This window comes from Ochotona princeps, unplaced genomic scaffold, assembly GCF_030435755.1.
Source record: "Ochotona princeps isolate mOchPri1 unplaced genomic scaffold, mOchPri1.hap1 HAP1_SCAFFOLD_246, whole genome shotgun sequence".
Taxonomy (NCBI): domain Eukaryota; kingdom Metazoa; phylum Chordata; class Mammalia; order Lagomorpha; family Ochotonidae; genus Ochotona; species Ochotona princeps.
Window position 1 is genome coordinate 160062 of NW_026700774.1, and position 20521 is coordinate 180582.

The 20521-nt window shown below is 55.7% G+C and overlaps 1 protein-coding gene across 1 annotated transcript; it reads right to left on the minus strand.

The window, feature by feature from the left end:
- Window positions 1–599: 599 nt before the first annotated feature.
- Window positions 600–13833, minus strand: LOC131479344 (alkaline ceramidase 1-like). The gene is made up of 6 exons (XM_058659877.1): window positions 13677–13833; window positions 4418–4532; window positions 4157–4298; window positions 3299–3436; window positions 1261–1398; window positions 600–787 (listed from the first exon to the last, which is right to left on the minus strand). The coding sequence occupies exons 1-6, from the start codon at window positions 13767–13769 to the stop codon at window positions 619–621; spliced, it is 795 nt and encodes a 264-aa protein (XP_058515860.1). The 5' UTR covers window positions 13770–13833; the 3' UTR covers window positions 600–618.
- Window positions 13834–20521: the final 6688 nt, after the last annotated feature.

The following is a 20521-nucleotide window of genomic DNA, read 5'->3' on the forward strand; positions in this document are numbered from 1 at the left end:
CCACAGCACCCAGTTGGTCTTCACTTTCCTTGACTGTCCAACTGCCGGTGACAAGGGCTGCCACAAGACCATGGGGATGGTGAGTCTGTACACTCACCACATCTATGTGAGGGTGGCAAACGAGGTACATCAAACGAGGTATCTCAGAGTTAGGCACATCCTCTGCAGTGTCCCCCAACCTGCAAGGACGGGGGACATTATGCTGGCCCCTAAAACAGATGAACCAAACAGTTTGGCAATGACCACCAACATGGAGTACAAGTCCCAGCCTAGGGTCATTTCTAGCAGATAATGCATCGTCCGATGACCCCAGGACCTGGTGATGCAGTCCAGCCAGGTCACGTGACAGTGGTGCCCAGTCATATGATGACAACATGGTTACGAGGAAGCTGCTGACACAGAAGTGAAATCGAAAGCAAAATAGACCAGGCAATTCCCCAGGACCAACAGGAGAGATGTCACCAAGTCCATTCCGTGCCCTGGGGGCAGGGCCGGTACAAGACAGTATGAGCACAGGCCAGGGACAATGCAGGAAGAACCAAGGATGTCCCTCAGGTTCAACACCTGAACCAGGTCTCCCTCCTCAGGACACAGGCAGGTTAGTCCTTCGGGCAGGCCTCAGCACTTTTTGTCATCTCCTTGGATTTCTACATAGGGCAGCCCCACAGGCCAAGAGTCCCGTGGCCAGTAGCGCACACGGAGGTTCTGGCCAGGCATCTCGTAGCTGGCGTCCACCAGGGCCATGGCGACCATGCTGTAAGGGAAGGTGATGCTGATAATCACGTGCCTGTGGGACAGGAGGGCAGAACTGAGGAGGTGCCACAGCAAACACCCCCCCCTAGGCTTCACCTTAACTTCCTTCTCATGGGCTTCAGCTATCCAACAAGAGCTGCCAGGTCTGCGACCTCTGTCAACAGGCGCCTGCCACTGGGATGCCCTTCTACTGCTGGCTGGCCCACTGCCCAAGCTCTTGTCATCATTCTGGGTGGATGGGTGGGTGGATGCGTGGATGGATGGATGGATGGATGGGCGGATGGATGGATGGGTGTGTGGATGGATGGGTGGGTGGATGGATGGGCGGATGGATGGGTGGGTAGATGGATGGATGGATGGGCGGATGGGCAAATGGATGGATGGATGGGCGGATGGATGGATGGATGGATGGATGGATGGATGGATGGATAGGTGGGTGGATGGGTAGATGGGCAGATGAACAGTCTCATGGATGTTGCATGGTCAGGCCTGAGAGCAGACGCTTACCAGACACTGTGCAGGTAGAAGAACTGTACCCAGTGCCAGACGTTGCAGAGGAAGCGGTCACTGAGCCAGCTGGTCAGCGCGATGGCCCACAGGACTACAGAGACCTCAATCAGGTGCCGCAGCTCCTTGTTGCTGGTCCTAAGGAGGGCAGAAGAATCGGGGGGTGGAAGGGATGCCTGGCTCGGACACCTGCAGGTGCAGGGGCTGACAGGACCTGAGGCTCCGCAGTGGGAAGGAGGGGAGGAGTGAGGATTAAAGGCACAAGGCTGGGGTGGCAGCTTAGGCTGCCAGATGTGACTCTGACATCCCAATTTGGAGTTCTGGTTGGAGTCCAGGGTACTCCACTTCTAACCCGGCCTCCCTGTTAATGCTCCCAGGAAACCAGCAGAAGACGACCCAGGGACGTGGGGCCCTGCCACTGCATACAGGGTGAAGTCCTGCCTGCCCTCCACTGCAGGCATGCGGAGAGTGATCTATTGGACAGCGATGCTCTTTCTCCTTAAAAATAAACAGAAAAAAGTTATTTAAGGAGTCTTTCAAAACTCAAGTGCCCCCTGCTAGAGATGGCGCAGGCACAAATTTGTGACTCCAGACATTAAGGAAAGGACATGTTGGAGCTCAGTCCAAGGTGGGTAAGCAAACTCCTGCAAGGAAACCTAGGTGGGTGAGCTACCAGGATCTGTGACCTCCTCCACACCTGCTGATTGCCAAGGCCAGAGCATAGGACTCTAACAGGAGGGGCCGGGCAGTGTTGCGACCCCAACCCCAACCCCTCCCGCCCCCAAGAGATAGCCAAGCCTAAATCTAGATTTAACTATGGATGTGTAGAGAATGCTAACATCCTCCTCTATTGTGTAAGAATATGGTGATAATGTGACTCAGTGCAACCACCATGGAATACAAAATTGCTCCGCGGAGTGGGGAGGTTGCTCAAAGAAACCAACAGTGGAATGACCATAGGCCCCCGCAAGGCTGAGACACCTGTGTCTCCATGTCTGCTACAGCTCTGTTCACTCCGTTCAAAACAGCCCAGCCACAACATCAACCAGTGTGCCCGGGAGCTGATGAGTGGGTTGAGAAAACAAGGCCTATGCCGGACACAATGCGGTAGCCTGGTGGCTAAAGTCCTCGCCTTGCATGCGTTGGGATCCCATATGGGTGCCGGTTCGAGTACCGGCTGCTTGGGCAACCCAAGCACCACCCATGATCTCTATGCTTGCTGCCCTCCCAGGCACATTAGCAGGAGGCTGGATGGGAAGTAGAGCAGCTGGGTCTAGAACCGGCAGTCCTGTGGGACGCTCGCATTGCAACTGGTGGTTTTCCCTGCCATGCCACAGTGCTGGGCCACGAGCCATTCTACTCTCATCTTCAATGAAGTCATTTTTTGAAAAGATGCCACAAATGAGTAGAGATCACGGGTAATGCTTGCTTTTTAAATTCAGGCATTCTTACATGGGGGGTAAGAATTTCAACCAGCGTTCAGAATGGATAATTCACTTACCTTTTAACCCCTCTCTTCCCACAAATTATTGGAAAGCTAGAGACGCAAGTTGGGGGTAGGTGGAGGATGGAATATTCCATCCACTGGTTCAACCTGGGGCACACCCCAGGTTGAAGCCAGCCACCAGAAGCTCCAACGGGGTCTCCCACCTGGGTGGCACGACCTCAAGGACTTGGGCCATCCTCTGCTGCCTTGCCTGTTGCATTAGCAGGGAGCTGGCTTGGAAGTGGAGCAGCCGGGACCTGAACCAGGACTGCAATACACAGCGTGGGGGACAACAGGCGGGAGCATAGCCCACTGTGCCACCAAGGCCAGCCCTCTCCATTCCCACCAAGCCACAAGCTCTCGGCAGTATCACAATGTGCTGAGGGGGTGGGGTGTTGTTACCCCAGGGAGCAGGTCTGCAGACAGATATAGATAGGTTCGCATTCTCATTTGAGGGTGGGTGACGGCGGGCTGTGGCTGAGCCTGGTGGCGGTGTCGAGTGGATCAATGACTCCCACCGCACGCAGGTGCCCACGGCCGCCACTCACTCACTTCTTATACTCCTGGTAGACGATGTAGAGGATGTGGATGGCGATGCTGTTGAGGGCGTAGGCGTTGACCGTGGGCCGCAGGAAGGACAGGAGGGTGCTAATCAAGGTCATTACGGCCACCAGACACGTGAATTGGGACCTGCGGGGGGCGGGGACACTGTCAGGTGTAAATCCTGTAGTCTCGGGGTGGGGGGTGAGGGTGGGGCGCGCACCGCCAGGCTCAGGCCAGTCTTCTGAGGTTCTCAGGCAGCCCAGCAGAGGGGATCCCAGAAGGGTCCAAGGTCAGGTCCTAAGCAGGTGTTACAAGAGGGTCCCGGGAGGGGTGGGTGAGGCCAAGAAACAGCTCTAGGGAGACCCCAGGGGAAGAGGCAGGTCAGGGATTCAAGTGGCCCAGGGAGGCTCGAAGGAGGGTTTCTTGGGCTCCAGGAAAATTTCAGGGCCCAAGGAGGGAGGGAAAGAAAGAGAAGGAAGGGGTAGGGAGGGATCCCATAGGTGCAGGTGAACCAAACAGGGTTAGGATGCTGTCACAGGGACTGGGGGTGGGATCAGCCAGCCAGGAGGGGCACCTGGGACAGTTACATGAAAGATTTCAGGCTCTGGAGAGGGATCGCTGGGACTCTGAAATTTCAGGGACCGCTCCCCCCACACACACCCTCCCTGCTAATCTGGCTCACACAGAATTTGAGGACTGCCCAGGCTATCCCGGTAGGATCAGAGGAGGGGATGGAGAAGTAGGGCAGGCGAGTGCTACAGAAGAGGCCTGGCTACTCGGGGAGGTTGGGCAGGGTGGTCCCCAGAGGGTGTGAGCCTCCCCCCACACACACACACACCCACACCCACACAGCGAGCCTGCCCCCACCTGTTGCCCCCCAGGAAAGCTGGGAAATAGCAGCGAGGCAGCCAGATGCTGTAACAGCTGGCCAACAGCCACAGGATGGCGATCTCATCCAGCAGCTGTCCCAGGAAACTGAGAGTCATATGGAAGTACATGGAGAACAGACCTGGGGGCGGGGGCGGAGAGAGAACAGAGGCATGGGGGGGTGGGCACGTTGGTGGGCACGGGGATCCGGGAGGACTGGGGGGCACCCCAGATCACCACCCCACCAGCCCCAAGTTCTACCTGTGATGGTGAAGAGAAACAAGGTGCTATAGCTGCCACAGGAGCGCCTCTGGACGTAGGGGTGCATCAGAAACGTCATGAGGGGCCCCAGGATGAGAAAGGAGACATTGCTGAACTGCAAGAGACAGAACGGGAGGCGGGATGCTCGTCGTTAGTCCCCCGGGTCCTCTCTCACCTTTTGGGCAGAATTCATCACTCCCTCATGAGCCTGTCTGTCTCTGAGCTGACCTTGACGGTGACTGGGGTGGGTCTGGGGGTAGACGCTAGGGAGTAGGAATTGAGCCTAAGTCTTCCCTGTCCACCTGGGGTCGGGGGAACCCACATCCCTGAACCCTGTCACTGGTGCTTCCCATAATCTGCATGCACAAGAAGCTGGGATCAGGAGCAAAGCTGGGAGTCAGACCCCAGACACGATGGTGGGATGCAGCGTCTCCACTGCTGGGCTAAACCTCCCCTCTTCTCCTTGCAGAAGAAGCCCTGCCTCCCCAGCACCGTCCCCCTCCAGGTTCAGCACCCAAGAATAAGCCAACCAGGGATCCATCAACAAGACCAGCGGAAATGCGTCTGGCCACTACCGACAGACTTCCTCGCTCGTTACGTAGTCCCTAAACGTGACTGTGCGACTCTTTGCACAGTCATGCTGCATTGCATTCTGTGTCATAAGCAATCTAGGGATGGTTTTTTAAATATGTGTTTCTATTGGAAAGGCAGATATACACAGATCTCATATGGGCCCCAGTTCTAATCCCGGTGGCCCCACTTCCCATCCAGCTCCATGCCTGTGGCCTGAGAAAGCAGTCGAGGACGACCCAAAGCCTTGGACCCCTGCACCCGTGTGGGAGACCCGGAAGAGGCTCCTGGTTCCTGGTTTCAGATTGGCTCAGCTCCGGCCGACGCAACCACTTGGGGAATCAATCAGCAGACAGAGGATCTTCCTCTCTGTCTCTCCTCCTCCTCTGTGTATATGTGACTTTCCAACAAAAATAAATAAATCTTTTACAAAAGAGAGAGAGAGAGAGGCCACCTGCTGGCTCACGCTAAGATGTCAGTAAAGACCAGGGCTGGACCAGGGAAGCTGGACCTCCATCCAGCTTCCTTATGTGGGAGGCAGTTGTCAGGCACCCACCTACTATGCACCCCAAGGTGCATGTTAGCAGGGAGCTGGAGTCAGGCACCAGAGATGCTATGGTTTTGGGGGGCTCACGGAGTGGGCGTGGGGCATTCCCCCCGGGGTGGCCCAGCCCCATGTTGAAGTTTAATCTCTGATTACAAGACAGCAAGGGAATCTGCCCTTTCGCACCCATGCGTCTCTGATTCATGGATAAAGCCGATTGGCTTATCTCAGAAGCTGGCAGCATTGGTGGCGGTGCCAGGCCCATCCCGACACATCCCCCTTGGCTCTCACCTTTGAACTCTTTGTACCCGATGCAAGCCTTCGACTTTGGCCCAGAGGAGCCATGGGCCAAGACAAACTTCTTGCCCCACCCGTGCCATTGTATTGTTGGTAATGAAAAACAGGTTATAGGATGACACGCACAGGCTGGCCACACCGCGGGTCACTGTCCCTGTGGCCAGCAGTCCTTCCTCCTGGCGAGGTCCTGTGGCAGGTAGGTCTGGGGCCAAAACCTTTCACCCCAAGCCCACACCTCCTCCAGTCCCCTCTCTCTTTCTCTTTTTCCTTCCCTCCCAGCATTGCCTCAGCCTCCAGCAGGGGCACATCAGCACTCCCCAAAGATGCCGACCCAGCCCGTCTCCGCAGCTCCTGTGCGCCACTGGAAACCCATATACACAGCCTCTCTCTGTAACATCCAGCCGCTCAACCTGACTTGGGACTCCACCCACCACTCTCAGCTGCCTGACTTTGCCACCTGCTCAGGGAAGGACAGCGGGCTGTCCCTGACCTTCAGGGTTCTGCCAGGGCTGTGCCCACCCCCTGGACCAACCTCACCTCCTCCTCCTCACCTCTTTGCTCAAGCCAGTGGCCGCCCGCCATACCTTGTTTCTGGGTGTCATTTTTGTAGTGGAAGACCCCCTAGTCGCCCCCAGACAGGGGCACGGGCAGGTGCGAGGGCCCTAACACGTGTCCCATGCTCTTGGAAGTTGCATATCCCTGCACACACACACACACACACACACACACACTGAGAGCAGCTGTTCTGGGCTCCCTGTCTTTCGTTGTACTCCGAGGACCAACGACATGACAGATGTTCTACCAACACTCACTGGGGAACAACATTGCTCAGCTATCATACGTGTGAAGACACTTTACAGAAGATTTTATGCATAGAAAGTTCTAGATAAACGACACCATGTGGGGCTCATGCCATGCAGTAGTAGACTAAGCCTATACCTGTGGTGCTGGGGCACTGGTTCGAGTCCCAGCTGCTCCACTTCCCATCCAGCTCCCTGCTTGTGGCCTGGAAAAGCAGTGGAGGACAGCCCAAAGCCTTGGGACCCTGCACCCACATTGGGAGACCCAGAAGTTCCTGGCTCCTGGCTTCAGATCGGTGTAGCACCGGTCATTGTGGTCACCTAGGGAGTGAGCCATCGTGCGGGAGATATTTCTCTTTGTCTCTCCTCCTCTCTCTCTCTATATATATATATCTGACTTTGCAATAAAAATAAATAAATCTTTTTAAAAAGAACACATTTCATCAACCAATTCATTCATGTGAGAGTCACAAAATGAAGCTACAGAGAGAGAGAAAGAGAGAGAGAGATCTCCTATCCATTGGTTCACACCCCAAATGCCTACAACAGCCACACTGGGTCAGGCTGAAGCCGGGGGGCCTGCAGCTCTATTCAGATCTCCCCCATGGATGTAGGGGCCAAGCCCCTGAGCCATCCCCGGTGGCTGCCCAGGGTGAGCAGTAGCAGGCAGCTGGCGTAGGGAGTGAACCAGCGGGGACGAGTGTGTCTCCAGCACTCAGGCCAGAGTCGCCCCCCTGTCAGAGTGCGTACCTGTCCTCACACCTCGTCCCCTCCCCACGTGCCCACAAGCTCCGTTTTCCTCTGCTTCTCCAGGGGTGGCTCAGAGGTGAAGTCGCCTCCTCCGAGGCTGCCTGGACGGGGCCCACTGCCGCCTCCAGGTCTGACCTAATGATACCTCTGGCAGCAGACCAAACATCAGCATTGCTGCTGGCACCCTCGAATCCAGGCTCCGGGGAGATGGCGCTGCCGGAGACATAGGCGTCACCTATCACTGCACCTGAGACCAGAATGTGGGCGCGAGGGGTGGGGGGGCGAGTTTCCAGAATGAGGGCACAGCAGTGGGTGGGGTCCGGCAGAGGAAAGGGCCCCAACCGGCTCTGGGGCCTCGATAAGCATCAGCAGCAGCGACAAGCCTGGTGCCAGGGTCTCCCTCCCTGCCCTGCAGCACTGAGCCTCACACCCCACCCGGGCCACCCAAAGCAGCTCCGGAGCCCCAGCCGGCTGACAGCTCAGCAACCCCTGCCCAGGGTGCCAGCCACAGCTGGGCACTTCAACTGCATCCGTTCATTCATTCACCCATCACCCACCCCTGAAAAACCTCCTCTATGTGGGTTTTCTTTTTAGTGATTTGTTTTTCTTAGAAAGTCAGATATACAGAGAGAAGAGACAGACAGAAAGATTTTTCATCCACTGGTTCACTCTCCAAGTAGCTGCAACAACCGGAGCTGAGCTGATCCAAAGCCAGGAGCTTCTTTTGGGTCTCCCACGCGGGTGCAGGGTCCCAAGGCTGTGGGCCACCCTCCACTGCTTTCCCAGGCCACAGGCAGGGAGCTGGAACGGAAGTGGAGCAGCCGGGACTCGAACTGGCGCCTCTATGGGATCCCGGCGCGTGCAAGGCAAGGACTTCAGCCACTAGGCTACCGTGCTGGGCTCAGAACCTCCTCTATGCTAAGAACCACAGTGATGGCGCCAGGAGTGTGACAAGGTGAGTTTGACTGTCACCTGTGACCCCAGCATCCCATACTGGAGTGCAGGTTCAAACCCTGGCAGCTCCGCTTCCCATCCACCTCCCTGCTGATGTGCCTTTGGAGGCAGCGGAGAAAGGTTCAGGTCCGTGGGTCCCCGCCACCACTCTCAGGGCAGACCTGGCTGCTGTGCCCATTTGGTAAGTAAGCCTGTGGATCGAAGATTTGTGTGTGTGTGTGTGTGTGTGTGTGTGTGTGTGTGTGTGTGTGTGAATTCTGCCTTTCCAACACCACCCTGCCGCCCCTCCCACCGGGCTCCTGACACCTGCAGAGGACGGTCACCAGTTAGCACTGGGCACACATCCAGAGGCCGGGCGGGACAGGGAGGGGTGTGATAAGGGCGGCAGGAGGGAGGACCTCCTTCCCAGGACTTCGGACTCCATAAAACTCTCAAGAAGCAAAGATGATAAACATCGCTTTCACCACTCGAGCTCACTCCACGCTTGCGATGTACCAGGAGCTGTGGGCCACTTTCTTTATAACTCGATTAAAAAACGGAGACCTACCTACATGACAGAATCAACAATCCTCTGTTGCAAGTGTCTCCACTTGGGACCACCCGCCCCTCGCAACAGAACATGTGGGTTTGTGGCCCAGCTCCCCGGCGTTCCCTCCAGCTCATGCAGACTCCAGTGATGGCTCAAACCCTTGGGTCCCGGCCACCACTCACGTGGGAGACTCGGATGGAGCTCCAGGCTCCTGGGCTCCTAGCTTCCGCCTGGTCCAGCCAGCCCCGGCTGATGCAGCTGTTCGGGGAATGAATCAGCAAACCGAAACGCACATTCTCTACTCTGTATTTCCAATAGATGAAGGCAGATAAAACTGAGCATGGTGTTTGCATTTTCAGCACCATTTAGTTCTTAGAGCAGTCAGCAGGAGCGCCAGAGGGGAGTGCCTGGCAGCCGGCAGCATGGGCACGGAGGCAGAGGCAAGCAGGTGCAGACAGGGCATGGCCCATGCCCCTATGTCTCCCCCGCCCTGCCCCATGCCACTGGAAGCAAGCACTTCCAACACCCCTGACTTCAAACGAGACCCCAGGTCTTGGACTGTGCCTCTCCTCCTCTGCCCGGTGTCCTCAAAAGAAAGCCCACACCCCTCAACGTGACATTCCTGCCTTGGCCCCAGGACACTCCTGCCTGCTTGGGCTCCAAGCTGCCACTGCAACCTGACCAGCTACACTTTCTTACCCCAGGGCCTTTGCACACACGGTCCCCGAGACCCCCAAAAGACCCTTCTTCTAGTACGGCTGGCACTGCCTCCTTCAGTATGCAGTGCCTTCCCTACCTCAGGTGGGGCTGGTAGAGCCTGTCTTTATGTTGGGACCAGCCCCTCCACACAGCAGAGCGTCTGCAGGGGGTTGGTTCACGGCGTCCGCGTCCGAGTGGACCCAGGAGGATTCCGCAGCACCCCAACACGGCATCCGTGACAAGCTGGTCGCCCCGCCTCCCCCACGCTGAGTGCAGAAGCTTAATTTCTCCCTTCCCTGAACCACTCTTCACCACTTCTTCCTCTTCCTTTTAATGATTTATTTATTTTCACTGGAAAATTAGATTTACAGAGAGAAGGAGAGACAGAGAGAAAGATTTTCCATCTGCTGGTTCACTCCCCAAGTGGCTGCAATGGCCAGAGCTGAGCTGATCCAAAGCCAGGAGCCAGGAGCTTCTTCCAGGTGTCCCACATGGGTGCAGGGTCCCAAGACTTTGGGCCATTCTCGACTGCTCTCCCAGGCCACAAACAGGGAGCTGGATGGGAAATGGAACAGTCGGGACACAAACTGGTGCCCAGAGGGGCTCCTGCCACATGCAAGGTGAGGTCTTTAACCATGAGAATACTGTGCCAGGCCCTATCACTTCACTTCTAAGACCTACCCACCCTTTCTCCTCCCTCAATTTACTCTAGGTCCAGTCCTACCCCAGCACATGGAAAACTCCTATTCGTCTCTCAAAACCCAACGCATGGGGGGGGGGGTGGCAGCAAGTGTTTGGTTAAAGACCAAACTGCATTCCTCATTGCAGCGTCTAGCTTTGGTTCTTCCCAACTCCAGCTCCCTGCTCACACGCACCCTGGGAACCCTCCCGTGTGGGGAGGATTTAAGTGCTGAGTTCCTGCCTCCCATGTGGGAGACCCCCATGAGGTCCCCAGTTCCTGGCTTCAGGCTTCCGTCACTCTGCCCTTGTGGGTATTTGGGGAGTGAATGAATAACCAGGAGATATCTCTTTCTATCTCAATCCTTTTATTCATTTATTGTTATTTGAAAGGCGGGTTGCATGAAAGCGGAGAAAAGATCTTCTATCTGTTGGCTCACTCCCCAAATGGCTGCAGCAGCGAGGGCTGGGCCAGAGTGAAACCAGGAGCCAGGAGCTCCATCCGAGTCTCCCACGCGGGTGCAGGGTCCCAAGGCTTTGGGCCGTCCTCCACTGTTTTCCCAGGCCACAGGCAGGGAGCTGGAAGGAAAGTGGGGACACCGGGATTAGAACCGACGCCCGCCCCTATGGGATGCCAATGCTGCCTGCCGAGGCTTATCTTTTTATGTCCCAGTGCCAAGAGACCGTGTCTTTTTCTTCTGTGTCTAATAAAAATAGTCACACAGGAGGCAGAAACCGAGAGAGAGAGAAAGATTTTCTATCAGCTGAGTCACACCCCTACACGCCTACAACAGCCAGAGCAGGACCAAGCCAACTCGAGGGGCCAGGAGCTCCATCCAGGCTCCTAGGTGGGCAACAGGAACCCATGGACTCAAGCAATCGCCTGCTGCTTCCCAGGGTGCTTGTGTGCAGGAAGCTGACTCGGAACTGCACAGCAGGAGCTGGGACTGGGCACAGCTGCCGCATCCCCCATAGGAGCGCTGCGTTGGGTCCTGGCTCCTCCGTTTCCTATCCGGATCCTGGACCTGGGAAACAGTGGGGGATGGCCCAAGAGCTTGGGTTCCAGCCACCTGCATGGGAGGCCCAGACGGAGTTCCAGGCGCCTGGCTTTGGCTTGGTTTAGCCCTGGCTGCTGTGGCAGGACGCTTCTATTATGTGGGGAGTTAGCCAGGCACTCCAATATGGGACCCAGGCATCCTGAATGCCGACTCAACTGTGCATTGCCTGCCCTAGCGTAGCTTTGAATTCTGCTTTTCCTCCAATTTTTACAGCTCTCCTGAATGACCTGTGAATTTAGAACAATATTTACGGGTTCAGTGTGATGGCTCAATGGTTAAATCCTCACCTTTCAAGCACCAGTGTCCCATATAGGTGCTAGTTCTAATCCCGGCTGTTCCACTTCCCATCCAGCTCCCTGCTTGTGGCCTGGGAAAGCAGTGGAGGACGGCCCAACACCTTGGGACCCTGTATGCACGAGGAACACCCAGAAAAAGCTCCTGGCTCCTGGCTTCGGATCAGCTCAGCTCTGGCCGTTGTGGCTTACTTGGGGAGTGAATCAGCAGATGGAAGATCTTTCTTTCTCTGTCTCTCCTTCTCTCTGTAAATCTGTCTTTCCAATAAAAAATAAATAAATCTTCAAAATAATTTTTACATTTTAAATGTCTGAAACAGAAATGGAAGGGTTTTTTTTAATGACATGTGAAAATTATATGAAACCCACAGTGCGGTGCCCATCCAGTTTAACTGACACGGTCACGCCCAATCCTCTGCGAGCTGTCCATCACGGCTGCTTTCACCCCACAAGGTCCAATCATCGTTGCGACAGAGGCCATCAGGCCCACAGAGCCAAAACCATTTCCCAGTTGGCTCCATCCAGGAACTCGCCGCCCACGCCGCCGTGCTAAGAGTGTGATGGATCGGCGTGTAGTGGCAGCTCTCACTCTCACTGTGGGAGGGAAAGGGTTTTGGGGAGACACTCTAACACTACACGAGTTCTACCAACGCTCTGCAGGAAGTTCACTCAGGGCTGAGCCTAGAGCCTAGATGTGAGTGCCACACGCACAGGCCCAGGGTTCGAATCCAGTCTGCACTTCCCATCCAGCTCCCTGCCTGTGGCCTGGGAAAGCAGTGGAGGACGGCCCAAAGCCTTGGGACCCTGCACCTGCGTGGGAGACCCGGAAGAGGCTCCTGACTCCTGGCTTCAGTCTGAAGCACATCTCTCTCTCTCTCTCTTCTCTCTCCCTATAATACTTTCAACATAAATAAAGCTTAAAAAAAAAAAAGCTCATTTTAGCATCCACAAACTTGGAATTCATGCCTAGTTCTTCCATCTCAAACACACACACCCTTCTCTCCTGCGTGATTAGAGAGAGTTCACACGCGCACACACACACGTCTGGAAAAAATTTCTGCACCCAAATCAACTTCTGCATTAACCCTGCTCTGCATGAATTCTGTGGGGTACCCTCGTGGCTCACGTCGCAGTCATGGTGGCCCTGGGAAGATGTTATGGGAGTCCACGTGAAGTGTGTAGCCAAGTGCCCCGAAAAGCCCATCGCCCAAGGGTTCCTTGGTGTACAAGGAGGGAAGCCCACCACAGGTGACCTGCAGGGCACTGCGGCCTCACGGGGGGAGCTGCACAGAGCCCAGAGCCTGGCCTCGCACAGCCGTGTCCCCGGCAGCCTGTCCAGGCACAGCACCGAACCTATCTGGCTGCCCCGAGTCTCAGCAGCGCTGGCTGAACATCACTGCCATGGACGTGTCTGTGGGCTTTTCAGGCCACACTCCGTGAGTGTCTCAATAGGCCTCAGCCGCTGTCCTGAGAGGTAGCATGCTCAACCCAGGTGGGTCAGTGCCCCTCCACTGTGGGGGCCAGTGCAGGCAACTCAGACGCAACCTCCTCCTCCAGGAAGCCTACCCTGCTCTGTCCCCTGGTGACCCTGCTCTGCCCAATGCCCCAATGCCCTGCAGCTGCCAGCATGCCCTCCCCCCAAACACACACCCCCATCCTCACCCTAAAACGATGCCTGAGGGCATATCTGTGCCTTCCGCACAGGAGCGACCCTTTTAGGTGCCAGTTCCAGTCCCAGCTGCTCTACTTCCCACCCAGCTCCCTGTTGATACACCCAGAAAAGCAGCAGAAAGACGACGGCCCCACTACATAGGCCTCTGCCACCCACCAGGCTCCTACTTGGGAGCCGCCCCTCTCTGGCTGTTGTAAGGCTTCGGGGAGTGAACCAGCAGATGCAAAATCTCTCACCTCTTTTCCTGTCTCAATAACTCTTTGAAATGAATAAATCTTTAAAAAAAAAAAAAAAGACACATGGAGGCATGCCAGCCAGCCCTGCCCATTTCCTGGGGAGCCGGGATTTGAACCTGTGCCCCCGCCCGCCCACTGGCCTCTGGCTGCTGGCCACCCTGGGCACCCCCTGGCCTCACCGTGTTGTAGAACTCGGCCACCAGTTCCGAGTGCTGGAAGTTGCTCTCACACCAGTCTACCTCGGAGCTCTGGTAGGCAAAGATGCTAGGCATGCTGTCGGCTGGCTGCGCCTGGCTGAGTGGAGCGGGCAGGAGCTCCAGGCGGGGAGAGCCAGCCGCCCAGAGAGGGGGCCGGGCCTGGGTGAGGCAGGGAGAGCAGGCAGGCCCAAGAGGAAAAACCTGCTGAGCCACTCCTAGGCTGTCTGTCGCTGGGATGGCCTGGCTGAGGTGTGTGGCGCTGGTGGCCTTGGGCATTCCCCAGGGCCCGGACTGGCCAGGTAGGGCAGGGAGGAGGCCAGGAGATGTGGGAGTCAGGGTACGGAGGATTGCTAATTAGTATTGGAAGCAAGCCAGAACTCATGGAGGTGAGTGATGGTACCACTCTACCCATTCCACAGGGGGACAAACGCAGGCCTGGAGCAAAACCCTCACTCCTCCACCCCTCGCCTCCAGTGGTGAGGCCAGGATGACTCCAAGGCTCTGGGCTCTCCACCACTGGGCTTTCCTACCTAAGTTTTAGGGATACCCAACTAAGTGGGTTCAGTCTTTGCTACCCACAGGGGTCTTTCTGAAATCCATGCTTTCCAGAGGTCTTCACAAAAAACACATAGGATTTAAAACAAACAAACAAAAAAAACAATAATAAGGGGCCCAGCATGATGGCTCAATTGACTAATCCTCCACCTCCAAGCCCAAGCATCCCATATGAGCACCAGTTTGTGTCCCGGATGCTCCATTTCCCATCCAGCTTCCTCCTGCTTATGGCCTGGGAGAGCAGGACGGCTCAATGCCTTGGGGCCTGCACCTGCATGGGAGACCCAGAAGAAGCTCCTGGCTCCTGGTTTTGGACTGCTGCAGCCCTGGCCATGTGGGGAATGAGCCAGTGGATAAGAGATTTGTCTCTGCCAGTAACAGCTGGAGGCTGGGATCCACGTGGGTGGGAGCTGGGTAGGAGCTGGGCCACATGTGTGTGTTGGTCCACGGAGTCTACATGGGCAGGAAGCTGGTGTCAGGAGCTGAAACTGGAAAATGCATCCGGGAACTCCAGGGTGGGCTAAGTCCTCACCCCTCCGTGTATTTCTCAAATACCTCCCTATAACTCGCTGGGCCATTTCCACCTTGGGGGTCTGTTTCTTGCATCTGTACTCTGAAAATGGATTGAAGATCTTGTATGCGTGGAATGGCCCATCTGGCACTCAGCCACCTCCAAAGCGCCTCTGAGGGCAGGGTAACCCCTGGGGTTGTCGGTCCGGGATGCCCAGTCTTGGTTTTCTGGGGTCTGTCTTGGCAGAAAACTTGGACCGACGGTTTCCAAACTCAGACACACTAAGCCTGGGTGCCGACAAGGTAAATGTCCTCCCGTTCAACGCGAGGACTTTAGCAGCTAGGCCACTGTGCCGGGCCCCCTCATTGAACATTTCTTTGACCGCCCTAAAAGAGAGAGAAAATACTGTCTCCAGGTGCCTAGCCAAGAAACCCTCAGCCCAGAGAAGCCGAGCAGTATATCTCAGGTCACACGACCGCAGCTGGAAGGAATGACAGCCTGGGTTGGGGCAGGGACCTGAGAGTCAGTTCACTGAAGCAGGTAGCATGCCATGGACGCCCTTCTCAACCCGTGGGCAGTGGGTGAGCCCCTCCTCTCCCCTTTGCTGCTCACTCCCCTTCCAGTACCGGGCTTCCAGTACCGGGATTCCTTTCCCAGCAGGTTCATCATCTGTGTGGGCTGCATCCATTTGCTGTTCGATGGATGCCAGCTCCACGCAAGCGGAAGAGTTAAGTGTTAAGCCAGGCATTTTCCCATGCACACGGCAGGGAAATGGGGATCAAAGCTGGCGAAACTTACATAAGCCAGGAGAGATACTATCAGCACCCAGTCACTCACCGGCTTTGAGATGGTCTAGTTGTAGGAGATGTTATCCTGGGAGACAGGTGGCTAGATGGGCGTGGGGACGGACGGCTGCTCTGATGACTACCTGTGGCTTCCTGCAAGATTCGAACGAGATTAAAACAACACCATTCACAGCGCAGCAGGTGGCTGCTGGCTGGAGTGAACCTCCCACTGAGGACGCCCAGCGCTGCATGGTCTGGGCCTGAGTCCCGATTCTGCTCCTGACCCTGACTCCCTGCGAAAGCCCACCCTGAGACACAGGGGGCATGCTTTGAGGGCTGGAGTTTCTGCCACCCACATAGGGGACAGAGATGGTGTTTCTGAGCTCCTGCATTCAGACCAGTCCACCCTGGCATCTGCCAGGGACCTCTCTTTGTCTTTTTTAAATTATATATATATATATATATTTTTTTTTAATTAAAGCTGGCAATGGTGGTATAGTGGGTTCAGCCATTGCCAGCAGGGCTGGCATCCCACATGTGTCCCAGTTCAAGTCCCAGCTGTTCCCGTGTTATGATCTGGTTTCCTGCTAATGCGCCTGAAAAAGCAGTAGAAAGTGGCCCACGTCCATGGGACCCTGCACGCACACGGGGCAGACGGAAGGAGTTTTTCTGGTCCAACTCTGGCCATTGCAATTGTGTAGAGAATGAATCAGCAGATGTAAGATGTAAGATTTCTCTCTCTCTCCCATTGCGTTTCAAATATGCAATATAAATATTTCAAAAAATGGGTACACAAAGTGCATCAGGTGTCCAGTGCAAAAGCCTGCTTGGATAAGTCCTTGCCTTGCAATGGCTGGGATCCCATAGGGGCACCGGTTCTAATCCCAACTGCACCACTTCCCATCCAGCTCCCTGCCTGTGGCCTGGGAATGCAATGGAAGACAGCCCAAAGCCTTGGGACCCTGCACACACGTGGGAGACCTGAAGGAAATTCCTGGCTCCTGGCTTCAGATCGGCGCAGGTCTGGCTGTTGCGGCCACTTGGGGAGTGAATCATCGGACAGAAGATCTTCCTCTCTGTCTCTCCTCCTCGCTGTATATCTGACTTTACAATGAAAATAAATAAATCTTTTTTTTTTAAAGATTTACTTATCTTAAAAAAAAAAAGTTGCATCAGGATGGATCCCTCTGAGTTGAGAAAGATGTGAAGTCTGGCAAGTTCATGACCTAACCAAGCCTTGAGGACATGAGGCTGCCCCGTGTTTCCTACATGCCTGGGACCTTCAGGAGCACACATGGACAAGGCAGCTCGTGCCAGGGCTGACGTGAGTGGGGCCCACACTCCCTCCCAGGCCACAGGTGGATGTCGTTGAGTGTGGGAGCCCCGGATGCTGGTTCTACAAGGAGGAAGGCAGTCCTGAGTGCTCCCAGCCAGTCCGGCAGGTACAACCTGAACACACCTAGGATTGCGGTGGCACGTGGGGGAGGGAAGACGAGAGACAGGCCAGAGGCAGGACAAGGCACCTTGCCTGGCACCTTCTTTCCTGGCTCCTGCCTTCCTCACACACACACACACACACACACACACACACACAGAGGCAAGCGGGGGGGGGGGGTCAAGTGTCACAGGAGGCGAGGCAGCCCTACAGCCCTTGGAACGGAACATGCCCCAGCTACACATTCCCGCCCCCTGCTAGACCCAGGACCCAACTGCACCTGGAGGAGAGCTGCCAGGTAAGATGCCTGACTAAGTTTCAATGTCAGATAAGATAAGGGGTAATAACGTCTCAGTATAAATCTTTCCCTGCCTGTGGCCTGGGAAAGAAGTTGAGGATGGCCCAAAGCCTTGGGACCCTGCAACCGCGTGGGAGACCCGGAAGAGGCTCCTGGCTCCTGGCTTCGGATTGGCTCAGCTCCGGCCATTGTGACCACTTGGGGGACGGGGGGGAGGTAAACCAGCAGAGAGAAGATCTTCTCTGTCTCTATTCCTCTCTGTATATCTGACTTTCCGATAAAAAAGAATGAAGAAAGGAAGGGGGAGAGAGAGAGGGGGGAGGGTACGAGAAGGAGGACTGTGTGTATTTGTCATGTGGGAGGAGCAGTGAGCACCATGGAGTGACAGCAGGGTGGGAGGCGGGTCTGTGAGCGCCCTGACGCCCGCCCGTGTCACCGCTGGCCCTCCACTCTGCCCTGTGCACCTCCCACCTGACATCTCGGATGCTGGCCCAGCCCCGGCTATCACAGGTGTGTGGGGAGTGACCCACTGGGTGCGGGCTCCCTCCATTTCCTGTCGCTCACTGCCTCGCCAATAAGTAAATACATCTTTGAAAGCTGGATTTGATTTCATTTCCATCTACTTGAGAGAGCAGGGAGAGCGAGCTCTTCCATCTAATGGGTCGTCCCCCCCAAGGACCTCCAGCAGCGGGGGCTGGGCCGGGCTAAAACCGGGAAACTCCAGCCAGGACTGCCACGAGGCTACCAGGGACTAAAGTGCCTGAGTCATCACTTGTAGCCTCTTTTTTTTTTTTTTTTAAGATTTATTTATTTTATTGCAAAGTCAGACTTATACAGAGAAGGAAAAAAAGATCTCCCGTCCGATGATTCACTCCCCAAGTGAGCCGCAACGGCTGGAGCTGAGCCTATCCGAAGCCAGGAGCCAGGAGCTCCTCCTGGTCTCCCATGCGGGTGCAGGGGCCCAAGGCTTTGGGCCATCCTCCACTGCTTTCCCAGGCCACGGGCAGGGAGCTGGATGGGAAGTGGAGCAGCCGGGACATGAACCAGCGCCCCTAGGGGATCCTGGAGGATGTAGGATGAGGACGTTCGCCACTAGGCTACCGTGCCAGGGCTGAACTGTAACCTCTTAGAGTGTGTGTTAGAGTGTAGGTAAGCAGTGAGGGGTTCAAACCAAGCCTTCCTACATAGAATGGGGGCATTGCACGTCACAATGAAATGTACTGCGCAACCCACCTGCCTTGATCCACTGTTTGGAAAATGGCCCTAGGGGGTGGATGGAGGCCAGGGTTACGCGAGCAGATCTGTGTCAGCATGAGTCCAAGTGTGCGCTTAAAACAAACTCGTCACATGAACGCTGCCCCATTGCAAAAGAAAAACAAAACTTGGGTTCTCTTTTGCCTATGACCAAAGGTGTACTCATGGAAAAACACAATGTAGCATATCCAACAACAGATTAACAAGGTGACCCACCCAACAATGGAGCCAACAACATGACGACCCAACAACGGAACCGACGACGTGACCCACCCAACAGTGGAACCCAATGAGGCCCTGTAAAGGCACCAAGTACTGATTCATGCCAAACCTGGGCTGTGTGATCCCATTGGCATGGAATACCCAGAGTGGGTGGAGCCGTTCCAGGCGGAGAATGAATGCTCAGGGGCTGGGGGAGGGGAACAGGGAGTGACGGCTCATGGGACAGACTTCTGGAGGCAACAAGAATGTTCTGGACTCCACACAGGCAATGACTTCACATCCCAAGTACACTAAATGGCCCTGAACTTTCAAAAATGTTTATTTTCAGCTACTTGAAAAACCGAATGGTACACAGAGACAGGAAAAAAAAAATTTTTTTATCCACTGATTCACTCCCCAAGGGCTCGCGAGAGCGGGGACCGGGCCAGGTAGAAGCCAGCAGCCCTTGTATCTGCAATGACACTGAGATGCTGGCCTCCTCTTACACCCTGCTGGTCTAGCCCCTTAGGAATCACGCCAGCGGTGGGTCCTCGGCCTCGCAGTTAAGACAGCCTCCCAGCATCATCCTGAATCAGTGTGCCAGGGTTTAATACCCGGCCAGCTCCCTGTTCACAGTGCTCTGGGGTGAGCAGGTGACGGCTCACATGCTTGGATGGGAGTTTCAGACTCCTGGCTTCTATCTGGTCCAGCGCTGGCTGTTGGAGGGTATTCAAGGAAGTGAACCAGTAGAGGAACAAACAGTGTCCCTGTTTCTTTGGGGAAAAAAGTGGGCCCAGCGCGATAGCCTGATTGGTAAAGTCCTCGGCTTGCATGTGGCAGGATCCCACGTGGTCACTGGTTCAGTTCGTGTCCCAGCTGTCCCACTTCCCATCCAGCTCCCTGCCTGTGGCCTGGGAAAGCAGTGGAGGACGGCCCAAAGCCTTGGGACCCTGCACCCGCATGGGAGACTGGAAGAAGCTCCTGGCTCCTGGCTTCGGATTGCCCACCGTCCTGCCATCTGTGAGCTCCTCCACCCTGCCATCCTCCTCCTCCTCCCTGTCCTATGTCACCATGGTACAGCCGCCACCTTCTCCCCCCAGATGGCTCTGGTGGCCTTGACCCTGGTCTCTATCATGGCGTGCGTCTGCTGGCGGTCTCCAGCAGGAGGGCACTCTCGAGTTCAAAGGGCAGAGCGCAGGGGGCTGGGCTGGACTGCAGCACATCCTGCTGTGAGAAGTGGTAGTAGAGGGTCTATGTGCCTGGGGAGATGGGGGGGCGGCCATGGTAGCAGCCGCAGCGAGAGCAGCGTGAGGCTACACTGCCTCCTAGTGGTCACCTACACATTGCTCTTTGTGGACTACAGGAGACATCCGAGTGTGGCATTTTAACTACCCCGGGATTTATTTTGCGTTGGAGAGAAAGACACATCTCCCAGCTGCAGTCTCACTCCTCCCCAAGCATCCAGGAGAGCTGGGGCTGGGGGCCCAGCGCAGTAGCCTAGTGCTTAAAGTCCTCACCTTGCACACACGGGATCCCATATGGGAGTCAGTTCATATTCCAGCTGCTCCACTTCCCATCCAGCTCCCTGCCTGTGGCCTGGGAAAGCAGCGGAGGACGGCCCAAAGCCTTGGGACCCTGCACCTGTGTGGGAGATCTGGAAGAGGCTCCTGGTTCCTGGCTTCAGATCCACGCAGGTCTGGCCATTGCAGCCGGTTGGGGAGTGAATCATCGGACGGAAGATCTTTCTGTCTCTTCTCTCTGTACATCTTCCTTTCCAATAAAAAATCT